General features: G+C 37.8%; 1 protein-coding gene across 5 annotated transcripts in view; it reads right to left on the bottom strand.

Annotated features, from left to right (window-relative positions):
- DPH6 (diphthamine biosynthesis 6) overlaps positions 1 to 25,383 on the bottom strand; it is a 350,629-nt gene that overhangs the window by 32,601 nt on the left and 292,645 nt on the right. Inside the window, exon 15 of one of the 5 annotated variants that reach the window (XM_034768928.1) lies at positions 23,472 to 23,533. The exons of the other annotated variants lie outside the window; for them this stretch is intronic. Coding sequence (XP_034624819.1) covers positions 23,505 to 23,533 — 29 coding nt within the window. The 3' untranslated portion in view covers positions 23,472 to 23,504. The remainder of the gene's footprint in view (positions 1 to 23,471; positions 23,534 to 25,383) is intronic. 5 annotated transcript variants of the gene reach the window in all.

Raw genomic sequence — 25,383 nt, forward strand, 5'->3', positions numbered from 1 at the left:
TTCTAATGGGCTCTAACTTGGTATAACTCACACCCCTGGGAGATGGAAGAGAAGAGTGCAGCAGGAAATGCAGGAGGGGTTAAGGATGTATTAAACTACCTTCTTTAAATTACACTTTTCTCTGGCTCCTTGTTGTGTAACTGCAACAGCTTAAACTAGAGTTTACTTCCACTGACTGTTAGGTAAATTATACTGCCTTCCATATCTTCTCTGATCTAGGGTCACTGTCTGTCACACGTAATGAATGTATGTATGCTTTGTCATTTAGAGGATTTTTGGTAGTATATTTAGAAATACTTAAGCTAGTGAATATTTATACAGTATCTAGAAGAGTATAAAAGATTAGAAGTTAAGGAGCTCTTCTCTTTACAGGCAGGAGAGCTGAGATTTGCTCTCAATGATACTTCTACTTAGCATTTACAGTTCTGCTTCAAAATTTCTTGCAAACTATTAACTAATTCATGCACCTTGTGAAGCAGGAGAGTTATATGATTCCCATTTTACAGTTGTGGAATGTGACGCACAGTAAGGCTCAGCAACTTGTCCAAGGCCACATAGAAAGGTAGCGTTACAAGCTCAGGATCATGACTCAGGAGGTCAAGACGCCCAGCTCTCTGCTTACACTATCCTTTCTCGTCTACCATGAATAATAGTATTAAAGGACATATAGAAAAGCACTGATAACTTTGAAAAAAATCATGACAAATATGCAGAAGAGATTGCAAACACTCACCTTTCCACAATATGGTATGACTTCAATATTACACCAGGGTTGACAATACAGAGACTTCCATCATTGAAACATTTTATGACATAGATATCTCCTTTAAAAGAAACTTTGTTCAAAATCTATGGCCCTGTTATTTCCTTAATGTTTTCTTACATGAACGGCAACTAAATGCATCAAGATATGGCTAAGACCATGCAACTCCATTCACATAAACAAGATAACTTGCCAGGTAGGGGGAAAAAAGCTCCTTTTACTTCTAAAGGTTGCTGAGGAATAGAGGTATTCAAAGGGGTGGAGAGGGAAGAGACCTCTGCACTTTAAAATGTTTGTTCTGTTTTAAAATGATATTGGGATCAGTTGATTGACATCAGAAAAAAATTTCCTGGCAGAGAGATGGGAGCCAGAGAAGATTCATGTGCAGACATTTTTTTTTTTTTTTTTTTTTTACTATAGGACTGTTTCTATCCCTCATGTCTATTCTAATATGCCATGCTGGGATAAATCAAACAGACTCTTAAAATGATAGAGAGAAGGAAATGTAATTTTACAATAATTTTGGAGCTGTATAGAGTATCTGTCTTCAGGTGCCTTTCCTTTACTAAAAGAGTTATTAGAAGCTATAGCTGCACAGATATTTTAATAAATACTCTACTCTTAGTAAAAACCCTTCCCTGGGAGTTATGCATTTAAATGCTAAAAGAAATATTGTTTTGCTGGAGTACTTTAGTGAATTTAAGGTAGGTGAGAAAAAAGCTAAAGAAGCCTTGTAAGAGAGAAACTGAACTGGGTGCTCAACGTGAAGACCTCAATTTAATTCTGTCTTAGTTCTTAAAAGAAAAGGAATGACGTGGTCTCAGCCTAATCACTAGAGAATCTCTGTTCATCACACAACTCTTTCCAAGAATACCCATGGGCTGTTCAGTGTAAGTAGTGAGATGCTTTGGCTGAACTGTGTAGGAAAGCTTGGAGAACACTTGCTCAAATTACACCTGTCGCTGACCATTATTAGTCCCTCGCTCATTACATAAACCAAGAGTCACATCATTTAAGAAAACAACAATAAAATCCAAAATATCCAAAAGAAGAGTATGAATGAATGCATTAAAATCATATCATAAGGAGGTGATAAGGCACTGTGAATGTAAGTCATCTTTTGTGCTTGGAAATGGGAGAGGTTAAAAAACCACAGCTGGGAAAAATACTCATAATAAAATGCAAAACTGTATGGCATTTTATGTTTTTTGTACAGGCAGTCCTCAACTTTACGATGTTCGAGTTATGATGAACGGCACTTACGACGCTTCTACATTGACACCCTGATTCAACTACGACTATAGATTTCGAGTTTACGAAGCTTGGTCCCGCAATAGAGTAGACTGCGGTTCCGAGTTACGATGTTCTGACTTACGACGCAATTGTAAGGAACCAATTGTGTCGTAAGTCCGAGGACTGCCTGTATTTCATTAATAACTCAAAAATTAGCCCATTTTCCAAAAATGAGGGCCTTTTTTGAGCTGACCCTAGACAATATTTGAACAAAGGTGACTTTTGTGTTGAAAACAATGATCTTGGTATTTTTACATGCATCTTATTATTTTCATCTCCCTGAATTAGCTTCATTGAGTTTAGCCCTCATCCGGCTACAGGAAACCTTACTCTTTTACTTTAGTTTCAACTCTGGTCACAAGAAACCACTTATTTTGTGTTTGCTTGTGGCAACTGATGAGTGATTGTGCATCAGCCAATTCCTTCTATTGACTGTCTGTAGGCTGGCCATACCCTTTTCAGACATAGGCCCCAAATCATGAGAGCATGTCTATTCAGCAAGGAACTGGGATTTATGCACATGCTTAAGTACTGCAGAGGTGAACTTGAAAATGTACTTAAATGCTTTCTTCAACTGGGCCCATATTTAGTGCAGTAATTTTCTTGAACATGTGCAGTAAAAATATTAATTTATGAAACATCAACTTTGCTGGGCTGGCCATTGTGTGCAGATGACTGATATTCATCTTCCGAAGCAAGTCCTTTTTTCTCAACTTAGTCATGAGGACTCCCGGGGGAGAGAGAGGAAACACTACAAGGATACCCTGAAAGCATATTTTAAGAAGGGGAGGCACTGACCTCAAAACTTGGGAACAGCTGGCTGGCAATAGATTGCAATGGTGTTGCATAATACATCAAGCCTGAGCCTGTTTTGAAGAGAATCGCCTTGCTCCAGAGACTAGGAAACAGGAGGAAGGAAAGGGTACAGCATCCCGGCCAGTAGCTGTACTCCCTCCAAGCAACCACCTGTCATATATGTGGAAAAACCTGTACAGCACATATTGGATTCCTCAGCCATCTTAAGTGATCAATGACTTTTTCCCCCATGGCAGACATCATCTTCGTATTGAAGGACAGCCAACGACACACCACACGTTTAATGCATTCATAGCAATAGATCCTCTGACACTGTCTGTTGTCATGTTTTTGTCATTTTTAAAAGCTTCCTCACAATCGATATGATGCCAGTATGAGCTAATTAAGTGTGACACAATGAAATTTACTACAACACCCATATAGTTTCTCAAATGTTCAGTTGCATTTGTTATTTTGACGGGGGTTCTGCAAAATACGTAATAATAATAATGATTCATGGATATTTTATGCTCTTAAGAGGTGATCAACATTTCTCAACATTCACCATATTATCCATCAATGGTTTATAATAATTAGAACATACATGTATTTAATCATCCGAATTTCATGTTTTTCATTGATAACATGAAGGTTTACAACAGAAACTGATTTCAGAAACAATATTATTTCTCAATGGATTTTATAAACTATTGATGGTTTACAAAGCAAAAGGCTCAACTCTGCATGATGCAGGTCGACCCCATGAATTTAATGCATAGAGGTTGCAGAACTGTATAAACTGCCAACCTAAAAGGTGATGTGCTATCAGAAATCCAGGAGAAAAGGACCACCTGTAAGAGAGAAGAGTTCTTCAGCTTCCTATTGTAAGAATTCATGGGACTTGAACCCAGGCCTGTAAGGCTACCAGGCAACTAACATCTCCACACTATCACCCAGCAACAGCTGTAATTTAGCCACTCCCTAGGATCCACAATCCACAGAGGTTCAATGCCAGAGAACACTCCTCTCGAGGAATCTGACAGTGGTCTTATTGATCCCTGATTGGCTCGTTGTCCCTATAGAAGTCGACGAGGCAGACCAGGAAGTGTCCAGGCAACAATGCGGATCCCTAGCTAGCTGCCATGACTGCCCTGCTTCTCTGTTCCTGAACTTCTGGCATTATCCTCAGCTCTGATACAGACTCTGACTCCTGATTGACCAACACAGACCTGATAACTGGTTCACCGCTCCACGCCAATGGGGGCTGCAGGAAACTGCAGGCCGAGGGATGTGCTGGCCGCCGCTTCCTGACGCCAGTGGGAGCCGCGATCGGCCGAACCTGCGGATGCGACAGGTAAACAAACCAGCCTGGCTCACTTTTGCCGATCCCTGATCTAGATCATCCCTGACACGTGTTTGTTTAACCTGCTCTTAAAAATCTCCAATGATGGGAGTGAACAGCATTTTGCACCTCTCAGGCGATACACAGCACTTCACTGTATCAGAACCTAAAAGAGGGTATTTTACTTTAAAATTCCTTTCCCTGCCATGTTAATACAAAACATTTCCAGTTTTAAATACTAACAACATCAACAGGATATGTTGCGTTTGCGATGGGGGTGAGAATGTGTGTGATCTATCAAGTTTTTATTTTGTTCCAATGCCACTATTTTTCTTCTGAAGTGCGGGTGGAGAAAATATTAATTACTGTTAATTTAATAAATAACACCCAGTAAAATCCAAGCTGTGAATTCTTGTATGCATCTTTTCCCTCATCATTCATCCTTACTTTTCATCTACGATCATATTTTGAACATAGTCAAACACATTTTTAAACAGAAGCTTTGGCTGTATTGTGGTGTTTGTTATATTCTAGTAAGTGTCAGCCACATCTCCTTTTTCTGGACCACCTCATATCCCAGGCTGCTTCTTTCTGATTTTTTACAGACTTGTTTTGTTGCAGTTGGTTCACTATGTTTGCCTTAAAGTTTAATTTTTTTATTAAAAATTCCAAGACCCATCCTGAAAAGTGATGAACGGAATTCAGAACAGATAACTAGGGAAGAATGGAAATAAAAAGGGGAGTGAGAGAGAGAATAACAGACTAAGAGGAGAGAGGAGCAACTTAAGTAAGGCGAAAAGGTTGAGCGAGTGGAGTAGTTGGAAATAAAGGTTTGAAAATTAAGGACCAAATTATGCCTCTTCACATGGAGAACAGTGCTTTGGAAGGGAAAGAGGTATACTGCCTGGAGGCACTGTGGAGTGAAATTTTGGACCACTGATGTCAATGGCAAAACTCCCATTGACTTCAGTGGTGCTACGATTTCACTCTAAGTTGCAAAAGGCAAAATGACCAAGATTTTCAAAAGTGCCTAGTGACTATGGGTGCCCAACGGCAGACACCTTAACGTGGCCTGATTTTCAGAGCAGAGGTTCAGTGTTTTCTGAAACTTAGGCCCCTTCAACATGTCTCATGTTGGGCACCTAAAAATTAACACAGTAAGAGATGGTCTTTGCTGCACCCCCTCCCAGCACAGTCAAGCTGCTGTGGAGGGGACAGGGCCCTGACCCTACTACTACATATTCTCTGGACTGGACTATACTGCCAGTTGTCCTCATCCCTTTCCATTGTGTGCTGAAACACAGGGAATCACACAGGCTCCTTCAGCAGATGTGCTAGATGAGGAGGAGGCTGTCTTATCTTCAGGAAATTATGTGAAGTTCAGGCCTCTCTCCTAAATGTCTTGTTGGGAGACAAGGATTTGAAATATATGTCTTCTAAAGGTGAAGATAAATAATTGAAGGTCCCTATAGAGCCTGCGGTTGTGCTAAAAAATACCAACTTGAAGTGTGTCTACACAGCACACAGACTAGCCTCCCTCAGACTAGCACTGTAAAAAATAGTAGTTTAGACAGTGCTTTGAAGTTGTGGCTCAGGCTGGAGCATAGGTCCATCACTGTCCCTAGGCTTCAAAGCCTGACCTGCAAATTCAAAGCACTGTCTTCAGAGCCATTTTTATAGCACTTGCTCAAGTACCCGGGCTGGGAGGTTTGCTTTTGCGGGCTGTGTAGACAGACCTTGTAAGCCCACATTAATGCACTTTTTGAAACAGATGCAGCTGGAGGGAAAACTTGTCTTAAGCAAAGAAAACATTTGAAGAAAATTTTATTTTTAAGATGGAAACAACGACCTACAACAAGGAACTTGCTTTAAGAGTACTATCAATTTTGGGCTGGGATGACTGATATGCTGCAAGCTTCTGCGGTGCCCAAAAGCCTGTTCTGTAGCATATTCATATAAAATGACATCTTAAAAAAAAGATAAAAATGATAATGAGTTCCAACCAGTGTGTGTTACTACAAAATAACTCATGTCAAGCAGCCAATCAATCTAAAATCCACGAAACCATTTTATAACACTCACCGCATGATCGCTTTATTCCAGGGCAATCAATACAACATGACCCCCAATATCCAGGTAGCATTACGTAGCATGTTTCTTATTGCAATGAAAGCTTAATAGCTGAAAGAAATTGCAGATCTCCCACATATAGTATTTTTGAACAAATTAAGCCCTAAAGTGACAAGCAGTGCTTTTAAGTGAAAGCACTATTAAACAGCCTAGATTTCTGTTTCTGGACGTTTAGATGTGTAGGAGCAAGAGTTAGTGATTTTCATATTATCACAGCTAAAAGAAAATCAATTCATAATACATTCTGATGTGTCAAATGATTCAAATTAAAAAAAATAAAAAATAAAACACCAACCTAATCTGAAGACAGAGATTCTGATTGTTTCTGATGTTGTTATAATTTGAGTCATCTAGAGTGGCCCAAATGCTTGATTAAGCCACAGCAGGTGTGCTACAGTATGTAATATGAAACAAGAGCATCCAGAACTCATTACTATGTGTTTAATACAGAAAAAATATAGGATTAATCAGATAGAACAGTATACATTTATCTTTATACATGTAATTGTGGGAAATGCCTGAGGCTACATACAATTAGTCATGCATTTCATAAAAATCTGGAAGTGACAAGACCCTTTGACAGTTCTAAAATGATGAACTAGTGTCTAAGAGAAGAGCAATCTCATAACAGACTTGATCTCATACCTTTTTTTTCTATGACAAGATGAGCATTTAAATGAACTACACAACTTCAATATTCTGTTTATTCTTACTAAATGCTATTGTTTCTGAAGAACAGGGCCTGAATTTCAGAGATGCTGAGTATCCACAACATCCGCTGAAGTCAACATGAGCTACAGGTAAAAATAAAGCCTATCCTGTATCACTGACATTCTGTGTGAACTTGGGCAAGTCAGCTAACCTGTCTGTGCTGCAGTTTCCTTGTGAGTATATGGGGATAATCATACTTACCTCAAGGGGACTTATTTCGTTAGTATCTATAAAGTGCTTTGATATCAAGGCAAAATACTTAAGTCTGAATTCAGCCAAATGGTCAGTCTGCTGAATACAAAACTTAGAAAAATAACACACTTGTAAACATGGATTATGCTGGTAAATATTTCCCCCCAATTGTAAAATAAGATATTATATGTCTGTTTACTAAAGATAATAGAGTCGAGAGAAATTGGAATATTTCCTCATCAGAAAACTTTCCTGCAGTGACTGTTAAAGACAGTGCAGTATGTTGTAAATATTAGATACAAAAGTGCTCAACATACATATCTGTTGTTTCTTTCAGAAATACTACTACTGGCTGAGGAGAATTAATTTTTCATTTCCCAATTCCATAATATCTTTACTTTATTGGAAGTTAAACCCATGTTATACCATCCCACTGAAGTACTCCAGTGGCAGAGGTAATCAATTTTAAAGCCTTGAAAATTATGACAAGTTTATTTATTTTTTAAAAAATACAATAACCTGAGATGAAATGGTATTCAGGCCCAGTGAGTTCACAGGCTACTAGACAAAACTCAAGGTTACACTGAGGTATTGTGAATTATAATTCACAAAGTCTTTCACAGATAGGATTCTAATTATCTCTTATTTCAATATTTTTGTAAATAAGTTTTAATTTTGGTTCACTATGATAGAAAAAATCCTCTATAATAAGATGAAAAGTGTATTTCTTATGTCTGTATACCTTTTCATGAAAACTACACAAATCATGGCACTCAGATGCCAGGTAAGAGGACACCCTGTAAAATATATAACACTTTAGGGAACTGTTAAGCTGAGATGCTGAGAAAAAAATAAATATTACATTTCACTGGAGAGCTAAAAATATATTGCAGCAAACATTTGCAATTTCAATTCCTTAGGTTCAAATCTGTTTCTCTGTGCAAGCCTAAGAAAATGGGATTTGTGCAGTGCTATTTTCTGGTGTTCAATGAGGCAGAATACTCCACTCCCATCGGCTGGGCTCTATGGCCACTACTGCCCAGGGGCTGTAGTTGATTCTACAGCTGCTGTACCCTCCAGTGGCGGTTTGCTTTGAAAATGTAGTTACCCTGATTTCCCTTTTGTGAGTACTGTGACCTGAGGAGGGGGTAAAATATTTTCTTATGGACCCACTTTACACCCTGCCTCTCCAATGGAACCATGTTATTTTACTGTACTTAGGGCCTTATGCATACCAGACTCCCATGGGCACCTACCTCCCCTTTGTGCCTTTGAAAATACCCTGCATTAGCTTTTAACACTATACAAAGATATATAAAAAAACCCCTCTCTTCTCAAGTTCTATTATGTTCTCTTTCAAGACACTAAGGTACCATTTTAGTTCAACAAAAAGATTTTTCCCCCCATTTGTGACCTATTCAGACAATATATGCCCAACCTTTTCTGGCCTTGACTGATTTGATAAAAAGAAACACCAAATCAAGACAATATCAATATCACTACAAATGAAAGAATTCTGATGTATATGACAAAAGCACACCAAGGGAAATAAACATTAAGTATTTAAAAGTCACTTGCTGAAATACAGATGGATTTGGTGGAAAGACTGTAGAGAGAAGTGGCTACTGCAGTGGGAAGCAACAAGAAGATCAGATTTAAATCCTCACATTTCAGACATAAAATGGAATAATAAAACTGCGAAAAAAAATTCAAATCTGTGAAATGTCCTAGTTATTTTAGTTGGAAGTACACTATGAAAACTTGCATGAACCCATTAAAAGTCTAATTTTCCTTCCTAATAGTGATGCCAATATCTCTTAAGAGTCCTGAGCAACCACACATCTGTAATTCATAACAAAATTTGTAAGTACAAGAAACACCTTGACTGTGAGTCATATGTGTTTCAAACTAATATATTATGATGGATGAAAGTTATTCAGTCATTCAGCAAACTTTATACCCGGCATTTCTAAATCCACTCATTGAGAAACAGCAGACCAAGAATTAAGGCATGGAATATTTATTGAGTCTATTCAAATCTGCAGCAAGATAGAAATGCTAATAGAGTACAGTAAGTAAGAAAGAAAGAAATCCTTGAAAACCTCTGCTAAAATTGAAAGAGATTTTCTAGTTTAGATATTTAGCCCACAAACCAAGAATACTTAGAGTTCAGTAATGTTCAAAAACCTAGTTCAATAAAGGGCTAAAATCACACTCATGATGAATTTATGGCTTGCCAAAGGGAAACTACCCTAGCTGCAGGGGTAAGAGGAGAGGAAGTACTATGGATGGCTTTATCAAGTCATCTCATCATGAAGGATCTACTGGTTATACCTATTTACCTAAGGCCTAGTTTCTGATAAAGGTTAGCAATTCTCTTCCTGTCTTTGGGAGAAACTGATTTTCATTTACTAACAGAGGTGTACTTAAGGAGTAGACTGCATTTCCGCAACACATTTTTCCCCTTCTGATTGTCTAAAGAAATGTCGTAAGCCTCACCTCAGTGCCATCCTCCCAGAATCAGACAATAACTATATATGAAAGTTTAAATGAAGAAATCTTACAAATTTTTGCAAATTTGAGAGAGAAGTCTACTGATAATATAAATGATTCAGCTTCATAATAGTAACAACTTGCCTCAACCTCAAGTGTCTCTAACATCGTGAAATGTATTGGACCCTGGAGACACACTGGTTTTACACTTGCAGAAATATCACAGCCCAATGATAATTTAATCGTGCACTTATGAGTTTCTACTGAGACAAAGAAACAAGGAAAGAAAGAGGGACAAATCTGCACACCCCATGGAAATGAGTAAGAAAATGAACATTGACACTTAAATTATTCCCTTCTTTGGAAACACTATGGTAGGAAAGATTTGTTTTTTAGTTTAAATACTGAATACTGCAATAAGAAGTGTTAGTCAACTGCTGTGAGAGTGGGCTGCATTCACGACAGAGAATAGGCTGAGATATTTTGTTCACATAATATTAGCAATTAAATGACATTCCTGTTGGTTGTTTACATCCAAGTGTTTTTAGTAATATTTTCTAATGTTCTATATAGTACAATTCCAGGCAGTCAAATTCCACTTTGGCAGAATTTTGGTTGTTGCACTCTGTTGCCTTCTTCTGTGCTTTGGACTACCAAGACTGGAATGGAGTCTCTTACTCCACCAAGTTGTCTAAAACACTCTTCCCACTGCTTTCCAAGGGTGATAATTGTGGCCTTACTGAAGTCAATGGGAAAGCTCCCATTGTAGGGTTGCCAGGTATCCAGTTTTCAACCGGAACACCTGGTCGAAAAGGGACCGTGGTGGCTCCAGTCCGTTAAAGGTCCGATCAGCGGTGCAGAGGGGCTAAGGCAGGCTCCCTGCCTGCCTTGGCTCTGCACAGCTCCCGGAAGCGGCTGGCATATCTGGCCCCTAGGCGCAGAGGTGATCAGGAAAGCTGCGTGTGCTGTACCCACCCCCGGCTCCACAGCTCCCTCTGGCCAGGAACTGCAGCCTCCGCCTAGAGGTCGGACATGCTTTTACCTTTTCATTAACATTAAAAAATACTGCAGATACAGAATAGGAATAATAGTTGTTAAAATTCTAAAAACTTAATCTCTCCACCTAAGAGTCCAGTCTGGTGTTCTGGAATCATTTTACAAAGACTATAACAGGGTTCAAAAAAGAACTAGATAAATTAATGGAGGATAAGTCCATCAATGGCTTTTAGCCAGGATGGGCAGGGATGGTGGCCATAACCTCTGTTTGCCAGAAGCTCGGAATGGGTGACAGGGATGGATTACTTGTTGATTACCTGTTCTGTTCATTCCCTCTGAAGCACCTGGTATTGGCGACTGTCAGAAGACAAGATACTGGGCAAAATGGACCTTTGGTCTGACGCAGTATGGCTGTTCTTATGTTCTTAAATAGAAAAGTGCTATTTATGCAAACACAGCTGGTCATGAGAGACGCAGTAGAAAAAGTTTATAATTGTAGCCTTACATTTTCTTTTGGAATGGATACAAGATGGAATTAAGTGAAAAGGTGAATAAGAACATAAGAACAGCCATACTGGGTCAGACCAAAGGTCCATCTAGCCCAGTATCCTGTCTACCAACAGTGGCCAATGCCAGGTGCCCCAGAGGGAGTGAACCTAACAGGTAATGATCAAGTGATCTCTCTCCTGCCATCCATCTCCACCCTCTGACAAACAGAGGCTAGGGACACCATTCCTTACCCATCCTGGCTAATAGCCATTAATGGACTTAACCTCCATGAATTTATCCAGTTCTCTTTTAAACACTATTATAGTCCTAGCCTTCACAACCTCCTCAGGCAAGGAGTTCCACAAGTTGACTGTGCGCTGTGTGAAGAAGAACTTCCTTTTATTTGTTTTAAACCTGATGCCCATTAATTTCATTTGGTGGCCCCCTAGTTCTTGTATTATGGGAATAAGTAAATAACTTCTCCTTATCTACTTTCTCCATATCACTCATGATTTTATATATCTCTATCATATCCCCCCTTAGTCTCCTCTTTTCCAAGCTGAAAAGTCCTAGCCTCTTTAATCTTTCCTCATATGGGACCCATTCCAAAGCCCTAATAATTTTTGTTGCCCTTCTCTGAACCTTTTCTAGTGCCAGTATATCTTTTTTGAGATGAGGAGACCACATCTGTACGCAGTATTCAAGATGTGGGCGTACCATCGATTTATATAAGGGCAATAATATATTCTCCATCTTATTCTCTATCCCCTCTTTAATGATTCCTAACATCCTGTTTGCTTTTTTGACTGCCTCTGCACACTGCATGGATGTCTTCAGAGAACTATCCACGATAACTCCAAGATCTTTTTCCTGATTTGTTGTAGCTAAATTAGCCCCCATCATATTGTATGTATAGTTGGGATTATTTTTTCCAATGTGCGTTACTTTACATTTATCCACATTACATTTCATTTGCCATTTTGTTGCCCAATCACTTAGTTTTGTGAGATCTTTTTGAAGTTCCTCACAGTCTGCTTTGGTCTTAACTATCTTGAGCAGTTTAGTATCATCTGCAAACTTTGCCACCTCACTTTTTACCCCTTTCTCCAGATCATTTATGAGTAAATTGAATAGGATTGGTCCTAGGATTGACCCTTGGGGAACACCACTAGTTATCTCTCTCCATTCTGAGAATTTACCATTTATTACCCTTTGTTCCCTGTCTTTTAACCAGTTTTCAATCCATGAAAGGACCTTCCCTTTTATCCCATGACAACTTAATTTACGTAAGAGCCTTTGGTGAGGGACCTTGTCAAAGGCTTTCTGGAAATCTAAGTATACTATGTCCACTGGATCCCCCTTGTCCACATGTTTGTTGACCCCTTCAAAGAACTCTAATCGATTAGTAAGACACTATTTCCCTTTACAGAAATCATGTTGACTTTTGCCCAACAATTTATGTTCTTCTAACTGTCTGACAATTTTATTCTTTACTATTGTTTCAACTAATTTGCCCGTACTGACGTTAGACTTACCAGACTGTAATTGCCGGGATCACCTCTAGAGCCCTTTTTAAATATTGGCATTACATTAGCTATCTTCCAGTCATTGGGTACAGAAGCCGATTTAAAGGACAGGTTACAAACCCTAGTTAATAGTTCCGCAACTTCACATTTGAGTTCTTTCAGAACTCTTGGGTGAATGCCATCTGGTCCCGGTGACTTGTTAATGTTAGGTTTATCAATTAATTCCAAAACCTCCTCTAGTGACACTTCAATCTGTAACAGTTCCTCAGATTTGTCACCTACAAATGCCGGCTCAGGTTTGGGAATCTCCCTAACATCCTCAGCCGTGGGGACTGAAGCAAATAATTCGTTTAGTTTCTCCGCAACGACTTTATCGTCTTTAAGGGCTCCTTTTGATCATCCAGGGGCCCCACTGGTTGTTTATCAGGCTTCCTGCTTCTGATGTACTTAAAAAACATTTTGTTATTACCTTTTGAGTTTTTGGCTAGCCGTTCTTCAAACTCCTCTTTGGCTTTTCTTATTACATTTTTACACTTAATTTGGCGGTGTTTATGCTCTTTTCTATTTACCTCACTTGGATTTGACTTCCATTTTTTAAAAGATGCCTTTTTATCTCTCACTACTTCTATTACGTGGTTGTTAAGCCACGGTGGCTCTTTTTTAGTTCTTTTACTGTGTTTCTTAATTTGGGTTATACATTTAAGGTGGGCCTCTATTATGGTGTCTTTAAAAAGCATACATGCAGCTTGCAGGGATTTCACTTTAGTCACTGTACCTTTTAATTTCTGTTTAGCTAACCCCCTCATTTTTGCATAGTTCCCCTTTTTGAAATGAAATGCCACAGTGTTGGGCTGTTGAGATGTTCTTCCCACCACAGGGATGTTAAATGTTATTATATTATGGTCACTATTTCCAAGTGGTCCTGTTATAGTTACCTCTTGGACCAGCTCCTGCGCTCCACTCAGGACTATATTGAGAGTTGCCTCTCCCCTTGTGGGTTCCCGTACCAACTGCTCCAAGAAGCAGTCATTTAAAGTATCGAGAAATTTTGTCTCTGCATTTTGTCCTGAGGTGACATGTTCCCAGTCAATATGGGGATAATTGAAATCCCCCACAATTATTGAGTTCTTAATTTTGATAGCCTCTCTAATTTCCCTTAGCATTTCATCATCACTATCACTATCCTGGTCAGGTGGTCGATAATAGATCCCTAATGTTATATTCTTATTAGAGCATGAAATTACTATTCATAGAGATTCTATGGAACATGTGGATTCACTTAAGATTTTTACTTCATTTGATTCTACATTTTCTTTCACATATAGTGTCACTCCCCCACCGCACGACCTGTTCTGTCCTTCAGATATATTTTGTACCCCGGAATGATTGTCCCCCATTGATTGTCCTCAGTCCACCAGGTTTCTGGGATGCCTATTATATCAATATCCTCCTTTAACACGAGGCACTCTAGTTCACCCATCTTATTATTTAGACTTTTGGCCTTTGTGTACAAGCACTTTAAAAACTTGTCACTGTTTATTTGTCTGCCCTTTTCTGATGTGTCAGATTCTTTATGTGAATGTTTCTCGTCTGATCGGGCCCTTACATTATCCTCTTCCATCCTCTGCTCCTGACTATAACCTAGAGAATCTCTATCAATAGACTCTCCTCTAAGATAAGTCTCTGTCCGATCCACATGCTCCTCTGCAGCAGTCAGCATTCCCCCATCTCCTAGTTAAAAAACTGCTCTGCAACCTTTTTAATGATACTCCCTTAGAAATCTCCCCTTCCCACCCCTTATGTGTTACTCAGAAATGAGGCTAAGGAGGCAAAAGACTTGCTCGGCTTAATGACTCACCTGATAAGGCAATGGGAGAAAAGTATAATAGACAAAAAAGATACCTCATGCCTTGGTTCCTGAAAAGAATATACTGTTACATTTTGAGGGCAAATCAGACATGGGAATTGGGACTTTTTCCTGTTCATTTGCCCTTTTTAGAACTGTGTGATATTCCACATTTATGTTTTGAGCAATTTTTGTCTTGGAAGAATTTTCATAAAAGATCATAAAAATAGCCCCATCTTGGGGAAAACAACCTCTTGCTATTATTTGCTATTATTTTGGCTTCTTTACTTTGTCTATTTGACAGCACATTCTGGATAGTCCGTTTTCCCTGTCATGCATGTGGATCTTTATGCAGCAAGGGTGGGGAAATTAAGGTTTAAAAAATAAGAAACTGTGGTTGCAAAACCACGAAAATTAGTTACAGGTCTCAAGGAGGAGTGTAGGTCCTGAAATTTCTTTTAACTAATTTTTTCCTACTTGACTAGGTTTCAGGTTGACAGTATCTGTTTAATTCAAACAAGTGATTCAACTCCACAATGTATGTGGTTTGAAAAGCCTTTTAAAACTCTGAATAAGAATAAATGTTTTTACAAGCTGATACTTTTTCCAAATGCCAAGCAGCTGATGTACCAATATTCAGGTTTAAAAAGTCACTTTCCCAGTTATCTGAAAAGAGTGAACATTAATTTTTTTTATATAAAAATGTTATTCATCCTTGAAATAGCACAAAAGAGCTTTGCAAACAGGGGCTGCTAACAGGGAGTTTTGCAAGGGAGTTCTCCAGGTGAAGGAGGAACAAATACAGCACCCTTGGGGTAAGTGGCTGTCTGTAGTGTGTGTTTGGGTTTGGGGGTTACTTGCTGTGTGCTGAGCTTGTGTTTGTCTGTCTGTTTGTTTCGTTGTTTGAAGGACCGTGTGCTATGGCTGGCAGTTGGAACCTGTGAGCTTCAAAGTAAGGTTTGAAAGCTAGAAGCCTCTGTTAATTGGCTGAGCTTTAGTCAGTGGGCGGGGCTATCAAGAAGGCAATTCCTCAGGGGGATCATTCTTCTTTTTTCTATATTGAGTCATGAATAAATGTAAACTAGCAATAAGTAGCTAATCAAGAATGGCAGGCTGTAAATGCATTTATAAAATGAAATGCACACACAGAACTTCAAGAACATACAATGGAACCACCCTTTTACCTCCGCTCCTTCGAAGAACTAATGTTTAAGTATCCAAATAGCTCCCATTTTAAAAAATAAGACCTTATATAGGTATCTTTCTAACTGGCTGTATTATATAAAATTCTCTAAAATAGATTTACATATTGTTATAATTTTAGTAGGGTAAATTTAATTTATTGTGAGAAAAAAAATTAAAAAGTTATCAAAGACAAAAGACCATTTCTTAAATTTGATTGTTTCACATTATATGAACTCTGTGTATATACACGTTTCACAGTTAAATATATACTAGAATATATAGTTATTAGACCATCCCGCAAACAGAAGCACTAAAAAGGTAATTTAAAGGACTATATTATGATTGAATCAAGACACTACTGCTTTTGCTACAGCAGTTGGCAAATTAGGTCTATTCACTGGATTTCCAGACAGCAGCTTTGAGGCATGACTAGAAAAGCAGAGAAAAGGCCAAGGGACTAACAAAATAAGACTTCATTGCTTGACTTTGTAATTATAGTAACTTTTGCTATATTGCCCAATAACCACAGACTATTTTAAATCTGGATTCATTAGTAATTTACAGAGAATTAGGAATGTAAGGGTCCTATCATACATGTTACATAAAGTCAACTCTTAAGCACTGTGACAATAGCAAAATACTTTATCTTCAGCTCTCTTGGTAGTTACTTAAAGCTATTTTCACAGCTTAGAAGTTACACTTCAGATGGCAAAAACTTTTATTTTTCCTCTGCACTTTTTGTTGTTGTAATGCCTGCATTATAGAAGATAAATGGAAGAAAGAGAGAAAGACAGAAAGAACGAACGAACAAATGAACAACAAATACTTGTTAAAAGGGTTGGAGGTGGTAGAACAAAATTGCAGTACTTATATGGATGGTAAATATAATTTTCATAGATCTTCTTCTGAGTCAGACTCAGAGTGTGGCTTTCAAAGGTGCTTCAAAAACTAAAAAAACAAAACAAACCCAAACCCTTACATAACTGCACAGTGGAAAAGATTTTAATCAGAGCTGGTTTATAGTACTTGCAAAACTCAGACAATACACACAAAGTGCTTTCTTTCAGGCCTGTTTCCAGCGGCAGTCTTCCCCAAGTCTTAAGAAAGTGGTAGCAACAAAAAGGAACTTCAAAATATATATTTCAAACTCAAACCTCTGCATATGTTTTCATAAGCAGAAACAAGATACTAGAAATATAGATATGCTTGAATAATAGCAATATAGTAAGCTCATTACTACTCTCCTCAGCCACAGGGAAAGTAGATTTGCAGTGGCGGCTGCTTTGGGTCCACTCCCCGAAGCCAAGTGGGTAACACTATCAATTTCCCAGTATATCAATACATTGCTCTTAGTCAGTTCAAGAGGCCTGAGTGATTTCTGTGGTTGTCAGTCACCACAGGTGCCAAATGGCACCCTAAGCTATCAATCAGCAGTACCAAAGAGTGGTTAGAGTAGGTTATGTAGGATTCAGCCAGCATTTATTGGGATAGAGAGTGCCCAGACCTAAGAATGATGATTCTAATTGTGAATGATGACAGACTAACAGTAGCCAGGCAACACTGCTAGATGACCCATTAAAATCATGTGCTTACGTTGTCATATTAGAGAGGTGCAGGTGTACTGAAGATTTTTTTCATTCTTCCTCACCTTTCCAGGTACATGTGGATCCACTCTCCCATTATAAGAGTCCCTATTGTAAAGTATTTAATTTATTATTTGTGTTGGTACCAGTTGGCAGTGTAATCCTGAGCTTTGTTCCCTTTTGCAACATCGACAGTTTACTTTTACTCTTCCATTTATTTTGGCTCATAAGCATGCCTCAGTGTAACAATGTGCATTCTGAGAGTCAGTAAGACAGCTTGTTACTTGTACTCAGTGCTGTAGCTTATTCCTACCACTAGGATAACTGCCCTTACCAATAAAAAAGAATACAGAGAAGGATTTGGTTCAAGTGACACATGTCAACTATGGACATATGCAAAAAGTTATTTTTTTTCAATATGCTGAGGTTCAAAAATGCATAGGTTGAGCCATAGCGGGGGCATGGTGAGCTAGTTTCAGGGAAGGATTTAATGAATGTTTTGCCCCGCCTGGTACATAATTCACAAGGGCACTGAGCATGTTAGGCAAGAGGCACTGTGATTTCTGGATGGATGGAGACTATCCTATAGTGGAGACCTATATGCCACACAATTTTGCTAAGTTTTCCTGCCTGAAGTCATTGTTATATGATGTTTACATATTGGTGCTGTCTTAATACCACACTGAAAGAAAGCTTCTCAGCCCTCATTTTGGCATGATACAAAGCCATCTGTAGTTAATGCTTGCACTGATAGATATATATATATATCTGTGTAACTTTCAGGCACCAAAGTTATTTTTCTAAAGGACACTGTATTACCTAGATTCTTTTCTGGCGAATATAAAACTAATTTTCTTACAATCTATTGTATAAGGAAGCAGATTTTTATTCCATCATTTTGAGCACCCTCACTGAAGCTTTTCACCCACTAGTCAGCTACTTCTGAGGGGTCCACATTACTGCTGAGATATAAGGTCAAATAGCATCAAGCATTGCCAAGGTCACCAGCAAATGACTGGCCTCCTTAAAAAATATAGCATCCAATTGCCTAAGGAGAAAACATTCTAAAGCTGTTCCAAAACCAGTTTCCTACATGGTAGCAAATCTCGAAATTCGTCATTATAATCTATGGCTATTTCTATGAAAATTGTGTATATCTGCAGGTGCTTTACTGACATGGATCCAATTACATAAAGATAAATGAATTGGGGAATTAAAAAGTACATTTTATGCACAAAAGTGTGAATTGCTTGGAAACAGACTACAAAATCTGACACACAGCTGTGAAAATTCTATGGAGGAATGAAGTAGATTATAAACGTATCTCTGATTTCATTAACAGAGATCTTAAAAACAACATGGAGAGTTACACAGTAGTTTCAAAATGTCTTCATCAATATCTTGTTAATATTCTGGATCAAGAATAAAAGGTGTCATCTCAAACTAATCACTGGGCAAGTCTATTAAAAGATTTTATTTCCATCTAAAGTTTAGGCCAAGACTTCTGTGGTATGAGACTTTGCAATATCACCACCTTCAAGTGACAAATGCTGGTCTACTCTTCACAACTAAGAGTTCTCACCACGGCTTCTGGCTCTGAAGTCTGGCTTTGGCCCTGAGCAGCATAAGGCAGTTGGAGATCTCTCTTTCTGGCAGCTGCACAGTTGGAACATAAAACTTGCAATACTAAAGAACAGAGGGCCTCTGCTCTAAAGAAAGAACTAATATATTTAAACAACTGCATCATAGGCAAAAATATGTTCATACAAGAATTCAGCCAACCGGTAATACTAATTTTAAAAGAATTTTACAAAATTCAGGGTAGCAAACATAAAAATGAATTTGAACAATCCTTTCCGCCATAACTCGATGTGAGAAGCTTTTCTAAAAATATGTTACAAAATGACTTTTGGTAGATGAAATAAAAGAACGACCTTAAAAACAGGTGTAAAAAGTTTCAATTGCCAGCATTAACAACCATTTAATTTAATATCAAAGTTTCTTGATTGGACACTTTTTGGGCAGTAATAACAAGATTCCTAAGCCACTTTCTGTGGTCGAAGACTAAATTTAGCTACTTTCACCTTTTTAAAACATCATTTCAAAATATCACAGTGGATTAAGTCAATGTTTCCTAATTGATTACATATATTATAACATGACTCATTTCCCCAAGTACTACTTTAGCCAGTTATTTATTTTATTTATTTATTTGTTTATTGGAACAGCAGCAGAGAACTAATGCCTCAACTAGTATACTTGGCAAATTCTTTGTTTTTTTAACAGGAAGCTTAAGGAATTAAAAATGAATTTTTCTCTTCTTCAAGTTTGGCAACGGTTTCCCAGATTTTCCATTTAACCTAAATTAATAGGGTTTGGTAGAAAACCAAGCTCTATTTTTACAGTCTATTTCAGACTGCATTATGACATATTTACAATATTTTTGTCTGACCAAATTATATACTTTAGTCACAACAACACATATTTTCCCATTTCTGCATCATCTGCTGGTGATGGCAAAGCTAATCAGTTACAAACCAGCCACATTTCTAACACTGATTTTGTAGCCTTTATAAACTATCCCTTACACTTCATTAATATAAAATATAGCAAATATTGCATTCAGTAATGCACAACAATAATGAATAACTCATTACCAAAAGATACTGACGTATTGGAGTAAGTCCAGAGAACAGTACCAAAAATGGTGACCAAGGAAAGATGAAACAAGTTCAATAAATATAGCTTTAATATAATCTGTGTGTGTTGGGGTGGAGGGGAATACTTGATAATAGTTTATCATTATTTGAAGAGTGTAAACAACAAAGACAGAGTATTTGGGTGACATGCAGAGTTATAGTTAGGAGTAATGGGATGAAATTAATAAAATAAGAAATTAGGCTTAATATCTTAATTTCAGTAAAAATGTCCTAGCTGTGAGATAGGTATAGTTTCCTAAGGGAAGGTGAAGAGCCCTATGGTTCAGGACTGTGAAAACTAGCCTGGACATTAATAAATAGAAAATATGCTGTAGGAAACAATTCTGCATTGGCTAGGAGCTGGACTGGAACTTCAAATACGTGTAGGACTTTTCCACCTCTGACTTTTATGATTCTTATGGCTGAGGCAGAGGTATGGGAAGGAATCAGGAGATGAGGTTTGATCATGCCATCAGTTGCACATGCACAAATCTTACTAACTTCAGTAGGCGTTATGCCCATTCAGAGGGAATCATACATGTACAACTGAGTCCGTGTGTTCTAATCTTAGCTCTCCCATAGCCTTCATGATCTTAGTTAAGTCACAAATTGTGTGTCTCACTTCCTCCATCTGTATAATGAAAGTAATAATATTTTTCTACCTCATAGGGATGCTGTAAGGTTTAATTCATTAATATTTGTAAAGCACTTTAACAGAGTCTGATGGAGGTGCTATGTAGGCGCAAATATTTTCAAATCCCACTACCCTTCTTCTAGAAACCCTTAGTGGCTCCTTTTCTGTTTGAACTTAATAACTGATTAAGATCTCATTGCTAATCAAGGAAAAAAAATTTGGCTTTAATTGCCTGTGCTGAGGCCTGAGACCAGAGAAACGGGGAGAGTATAAAAGAATCATTCCTGGCTACTGCCACTAGATCTACTGAGCATCTGGGCCCCTTCGACCATGTTAGAGAAGGCTAGTGGGGGACCAATTCCCTCTTTATCTTCCCAGTCACTGCTGCTTCTAGTGCTGCTGAATCTCTTGCCCCTGCCCATCATACTGGAGGATGATTGGGGAGAGTTAAAGCCCCTAGTTTGTCCTCCATCCACTTCTTGTAGCTGCCACTAGAGCTGTTGCGCCTCTTGAGTTACTTCTGAAGCTTCCTTCCTTTTATTTTTTCCCCTATGTTACCTATTTGAATATGCTATCTGGATCTGTGGGTGGGCCTATAGCCCTTTGTGTATTTGCATGTGTGTTGTCTGTTATGGCATGTAGGATTAGTTGTGAATGACAAATAATACACATATATGTTACTTAGATTCTTGGCAGAGTAGCATCCCATGTACTTTGTTTTGAACATCTAACAACATTATTTTCACATTATCTTGCAGTTCTCAAACTTTTGTATTGGTGACCCCTTTCACACAGTAAGCCTCTGAGTGTGACCCCCCCCCTTATAAATTAAAAACACTTATTAATTAGGGTGGTCAAGTGATTACAAAATTAATCGTGATTAATCATGCTATTAAAAAAATAATCATGCTGTTAATAATAGAATACGATGTATTTAAATATTTTTTGTTTTTCTAAATTTTCAAATATATTTGATTTCAATTACAACGCAGAATAAAGAGCGTATAGTGCTTACTCTATATTTATTTTTTATTACAAATATTTGCACTGTAAAAAACCAAAAGAAATAGTATTTTTCAATTCACCTAATACAAGTACTGTAGTGCATTCTCTTTATCATGAAAGTTGAACTTACGAATGTAGAATTATGTACAAAAAATAACTGCTTTCAAAAATAAAACAATGTAAAACTTTGGAGCCTACAAGTCCACTCAGTCCTACTTCAGCCAATCGCTCAGGCAAACAAGTTTGGTTACAATTTGCAGGAGATAATGCTGCTTCTTGTTTACAATAACACCTGAAAGTGAGAACAGGCGTTCGCATGGCACTGTCGTAGCCGGCGTCACAATATATTTATATGCCAGATGTACTAAAGATTCATATTTCCCTTCATGCTTCAATCACCATTCCAAAGGACCTGTGTCCATGCTGATGATGCTTGTTAAAAAAATAATGCGTTAATTAAATTTGTGACTGAACTCCTTGGGGGAGAATTGTAGGTCTCCTGTTCTGTTTTACCCACATTCTGCCATATATTGCATGTCATAGCAGTCTCAGATGATGACCCAGCACATGTTCGTTTTAAGAACTTTCACAGCAGATATGACAAAACACAAAGATGGTACCAATGTGAGATTTCTAAAAATAGCTACAGCACTGGACCCAAGGTTTAAGAATCTGAAGTGCCTTCCAAAATCTGAGAGGGACGAGGTTTGCAATGCCGGCTACAAAAGTGCCATGCGAATGCCTATTCTCACTTTCAGGTGACTTTATAAATAAGAAGCAGGCCACATTATCTCCTGCAAATGTAAACAAACTGGTTTGTCTTAACGATTGGCTGAACAAGAAATAGAACTGAGTGGACTTTTAGGCTCCAAAGTTTTACATTATTTTGTTTTTGAGTGCAGCTATATAACAAAAAAAAATCTACATTTTTAAGTTGCACTTTCATGATAAAGAGATTGCACTATGTATGAGGTGAAATGAAAAATACTATTTCTTTTGTTTATCATTTTACAGTGCAAATATTTGTAATAAAAATTATAATATAAAGTGAGCACTGTACACTTTGTATTCTGTGTTGTAATAGAAATCAATATATTTTAAAATGTAGAAAATCATCCAAAATATTTAATAAATTTCAATTGGTATTCTATTGTTTAACAGTATGGTTAATTGCGGCTAATTTTTTTAATCGTAATTATCTTTTTAGAGTTAATCATGTGAGTTAACTGCGATTAATTGACAGCTGTATTTTTTATATTTAACACTATTATAAATGCTGGAGGCAAAGTGGGGTTTGGGAGTGGAGGCTGACAGCTCATGGCCCTCATGTAATAACCTTGTAACTCCCTGAGGGTTCACAACACACAGTTTGAGACCCCCGGTTTTAGAAGACATACTCCTCATGCTTGTAATTCTGCAAAGTTAGCTGGTTACCAGCCTGACTGAAAGCAGCATCCCAGCTTTATTTTATAGTCCCACATAAACCAGCTAGCTTGAGTTGAAAGCACCACTAAACTCATGTCAGAGGTTTGTGTGTGGAGGGAGGTTAGGGGCAACACTCGAGTAAGAGCCCAAGTTAATTCTGCAGTTAAGACATAATGGACTTATGGAAAGTAAAAGCAGCAGCTCCCAATATGGAGTCAGCCTAAGAGCAAAGAGTCTTAGCAGAAGCAACTGGAGCAGACACAGAGCACATAATCTCCGGAAATTGGTGATTTCCTCAGACTGACTTTTTCAGTTTAGACTCAGTGTTAGGTTTGTTCTGACCTTTTCTTGTTCCTTTACTTACCTGGCAGCCTCACACTCTTGACCCTCTGTGCTCCTACCATCCTCTCATTTTCCTCTTCTCATCTCCACATATTTTAAAAAATTAGAAGGAGAAATATAGAAAAATAAACTTTAAAAAAATGTGGAACCAACATGCCATTTGGTAAGCATCACTGTATTTATCCTGCTTGTAGGTTGAAATGCTGTATTTTTTTCTCTCAGCATTTGCCTGTCTTCTGTATTAGCTATAAACTCTTCATGGCAGGGAGCACATTTGTAATATAAGTATTTGTTTTGTATGGAACCTAACATAATAGGATCCCTATCTTGATTTCCAGCAGCATCTACAGACCCTATACAGATAACAACAAAAAGAACAAAACAGATGCTCATGGGAGTCTTAAGCTAAGATAATTCTTTAATACACAGAAAGCATGCAACCTTCAATATTTTCAGCAAGATATCAAACGTCCACATATTGAGTATTTCTTTTATATCTGAAGGCGATGATGCATTTCTTTATTTTTATACTCTGACAAGTTTTCACCTTCCCTTTCAGATATCAAAGATTTTGAGAATATCTAGTAAAGTGACAATACTTAAATCTCCCAAAAAATTTGCTGTTTTCTCTGTCACTATAACTGTTACACTCTCATTTCCCCTTAATCCAGAGCATGTAATACAGGTCCTGTGTGGACAAAAATTGAACAATATTCTATTTTTTTCTCTTTCTAGATGTTTTGAGAAAAGTGAAACATGTTCGTGTTTGTAGGTTGGGGCTGTAAGTGGTGGAGATTCCCCCAGTTCCTTCCAGAAACTATTTCACAGAAGGTATGTCTAAACGGGGATACGCAGGAAAGTAAAACTGAATTAATTGAAGATGTAAATTTAACATGCATTATTTAACACTCAGTGATTCACTCAGAAGTAAAGTGGTCTTAGAATGCTTTAGCTTAATTCACGAAGTGTCCCTGTCTAGACATGCCCTAAAGAAAATCTTTCCTTGTAACTTTGCTCAACTTCCTCTCATTACTCTTAGTTTTATTCACTATGATTCCCTAAAGAATGCATCATCCATCAAATATTGGAAATTTATTGTGCTCAGATGCTATAGTATCTGAATAAACTCAATGCTGTGCACCTAATCTGATGGAAAACCACCAGTTTAGAAGCAATACATTGTATTTATTTCTTGTAGGTCATTATCATGTCAGGTTAGAAATGAACATGGCAACGTAACACGTTATTTGTGAGCTCCAGTAGGCAGTATCCCAACTGAATTTTCCATGAGTATGTCTTCAAAAACCTGGGTGAAAAAGTGGGGTTGGGATTATTTTGATCTCTTGTAAAGTGCTTCAGAATAGATGACTTGCCAAAATACTAGCTGTCAGGTCACAGTACTTGTTATGACTTCAATATCCCAATAACGACATGGTGTTTTTTTCTTAATTCTCTTCTAACTCTCAATGCTCAGTCAAATACATACAAGATACAAATAGAAAAAAAGCAAATTGCTGCCAAAGTGGATTTCTGGTGATCAACCTTGCCCCCTTATTCCTTCTGTACTATTCCCAAAGGACAATATATGTAATGGGAAGGCACACATACACCATTATGAAAAGTGCTGACAAAATTACATATAGTCTCATCTTAAAGTGTAGCACTACTTTGAAAAGTGAGTAGGCAATAATGACATCTTGTTACTTAACCGATCTGCTCCTGCATGTATTCAGTGCCAATTTACTTAAGTTTAAAAAAAAAGTTTGTATTAATCTTCACTCCTGTCAGTACTGAAAGACCAACAGTTATAGGAAAGTGTCCCGTATTGTATTATGACTCACCCAAAATCATCAACAAAACTGTTAACTAAGTTCTACCTGCAGGTACAATTTATGTTCTGGGATACGGGTCTCAGACCTTATTGAAGAAAATGG

Source organism: Trachemys scripta, chromosome 4, assembly GCF_013100865.1.
Source record: "Trachemys scripta elegans isolate TJP31775 chromosome 4, CAS_Tse_1.0, whole genome shotgun sequence".
Taxonomy (NCBI): Eukaryota; Metazoa; Chordata; order Testudines; family Emydidae; genus Trachemys; species Trachemys scripta.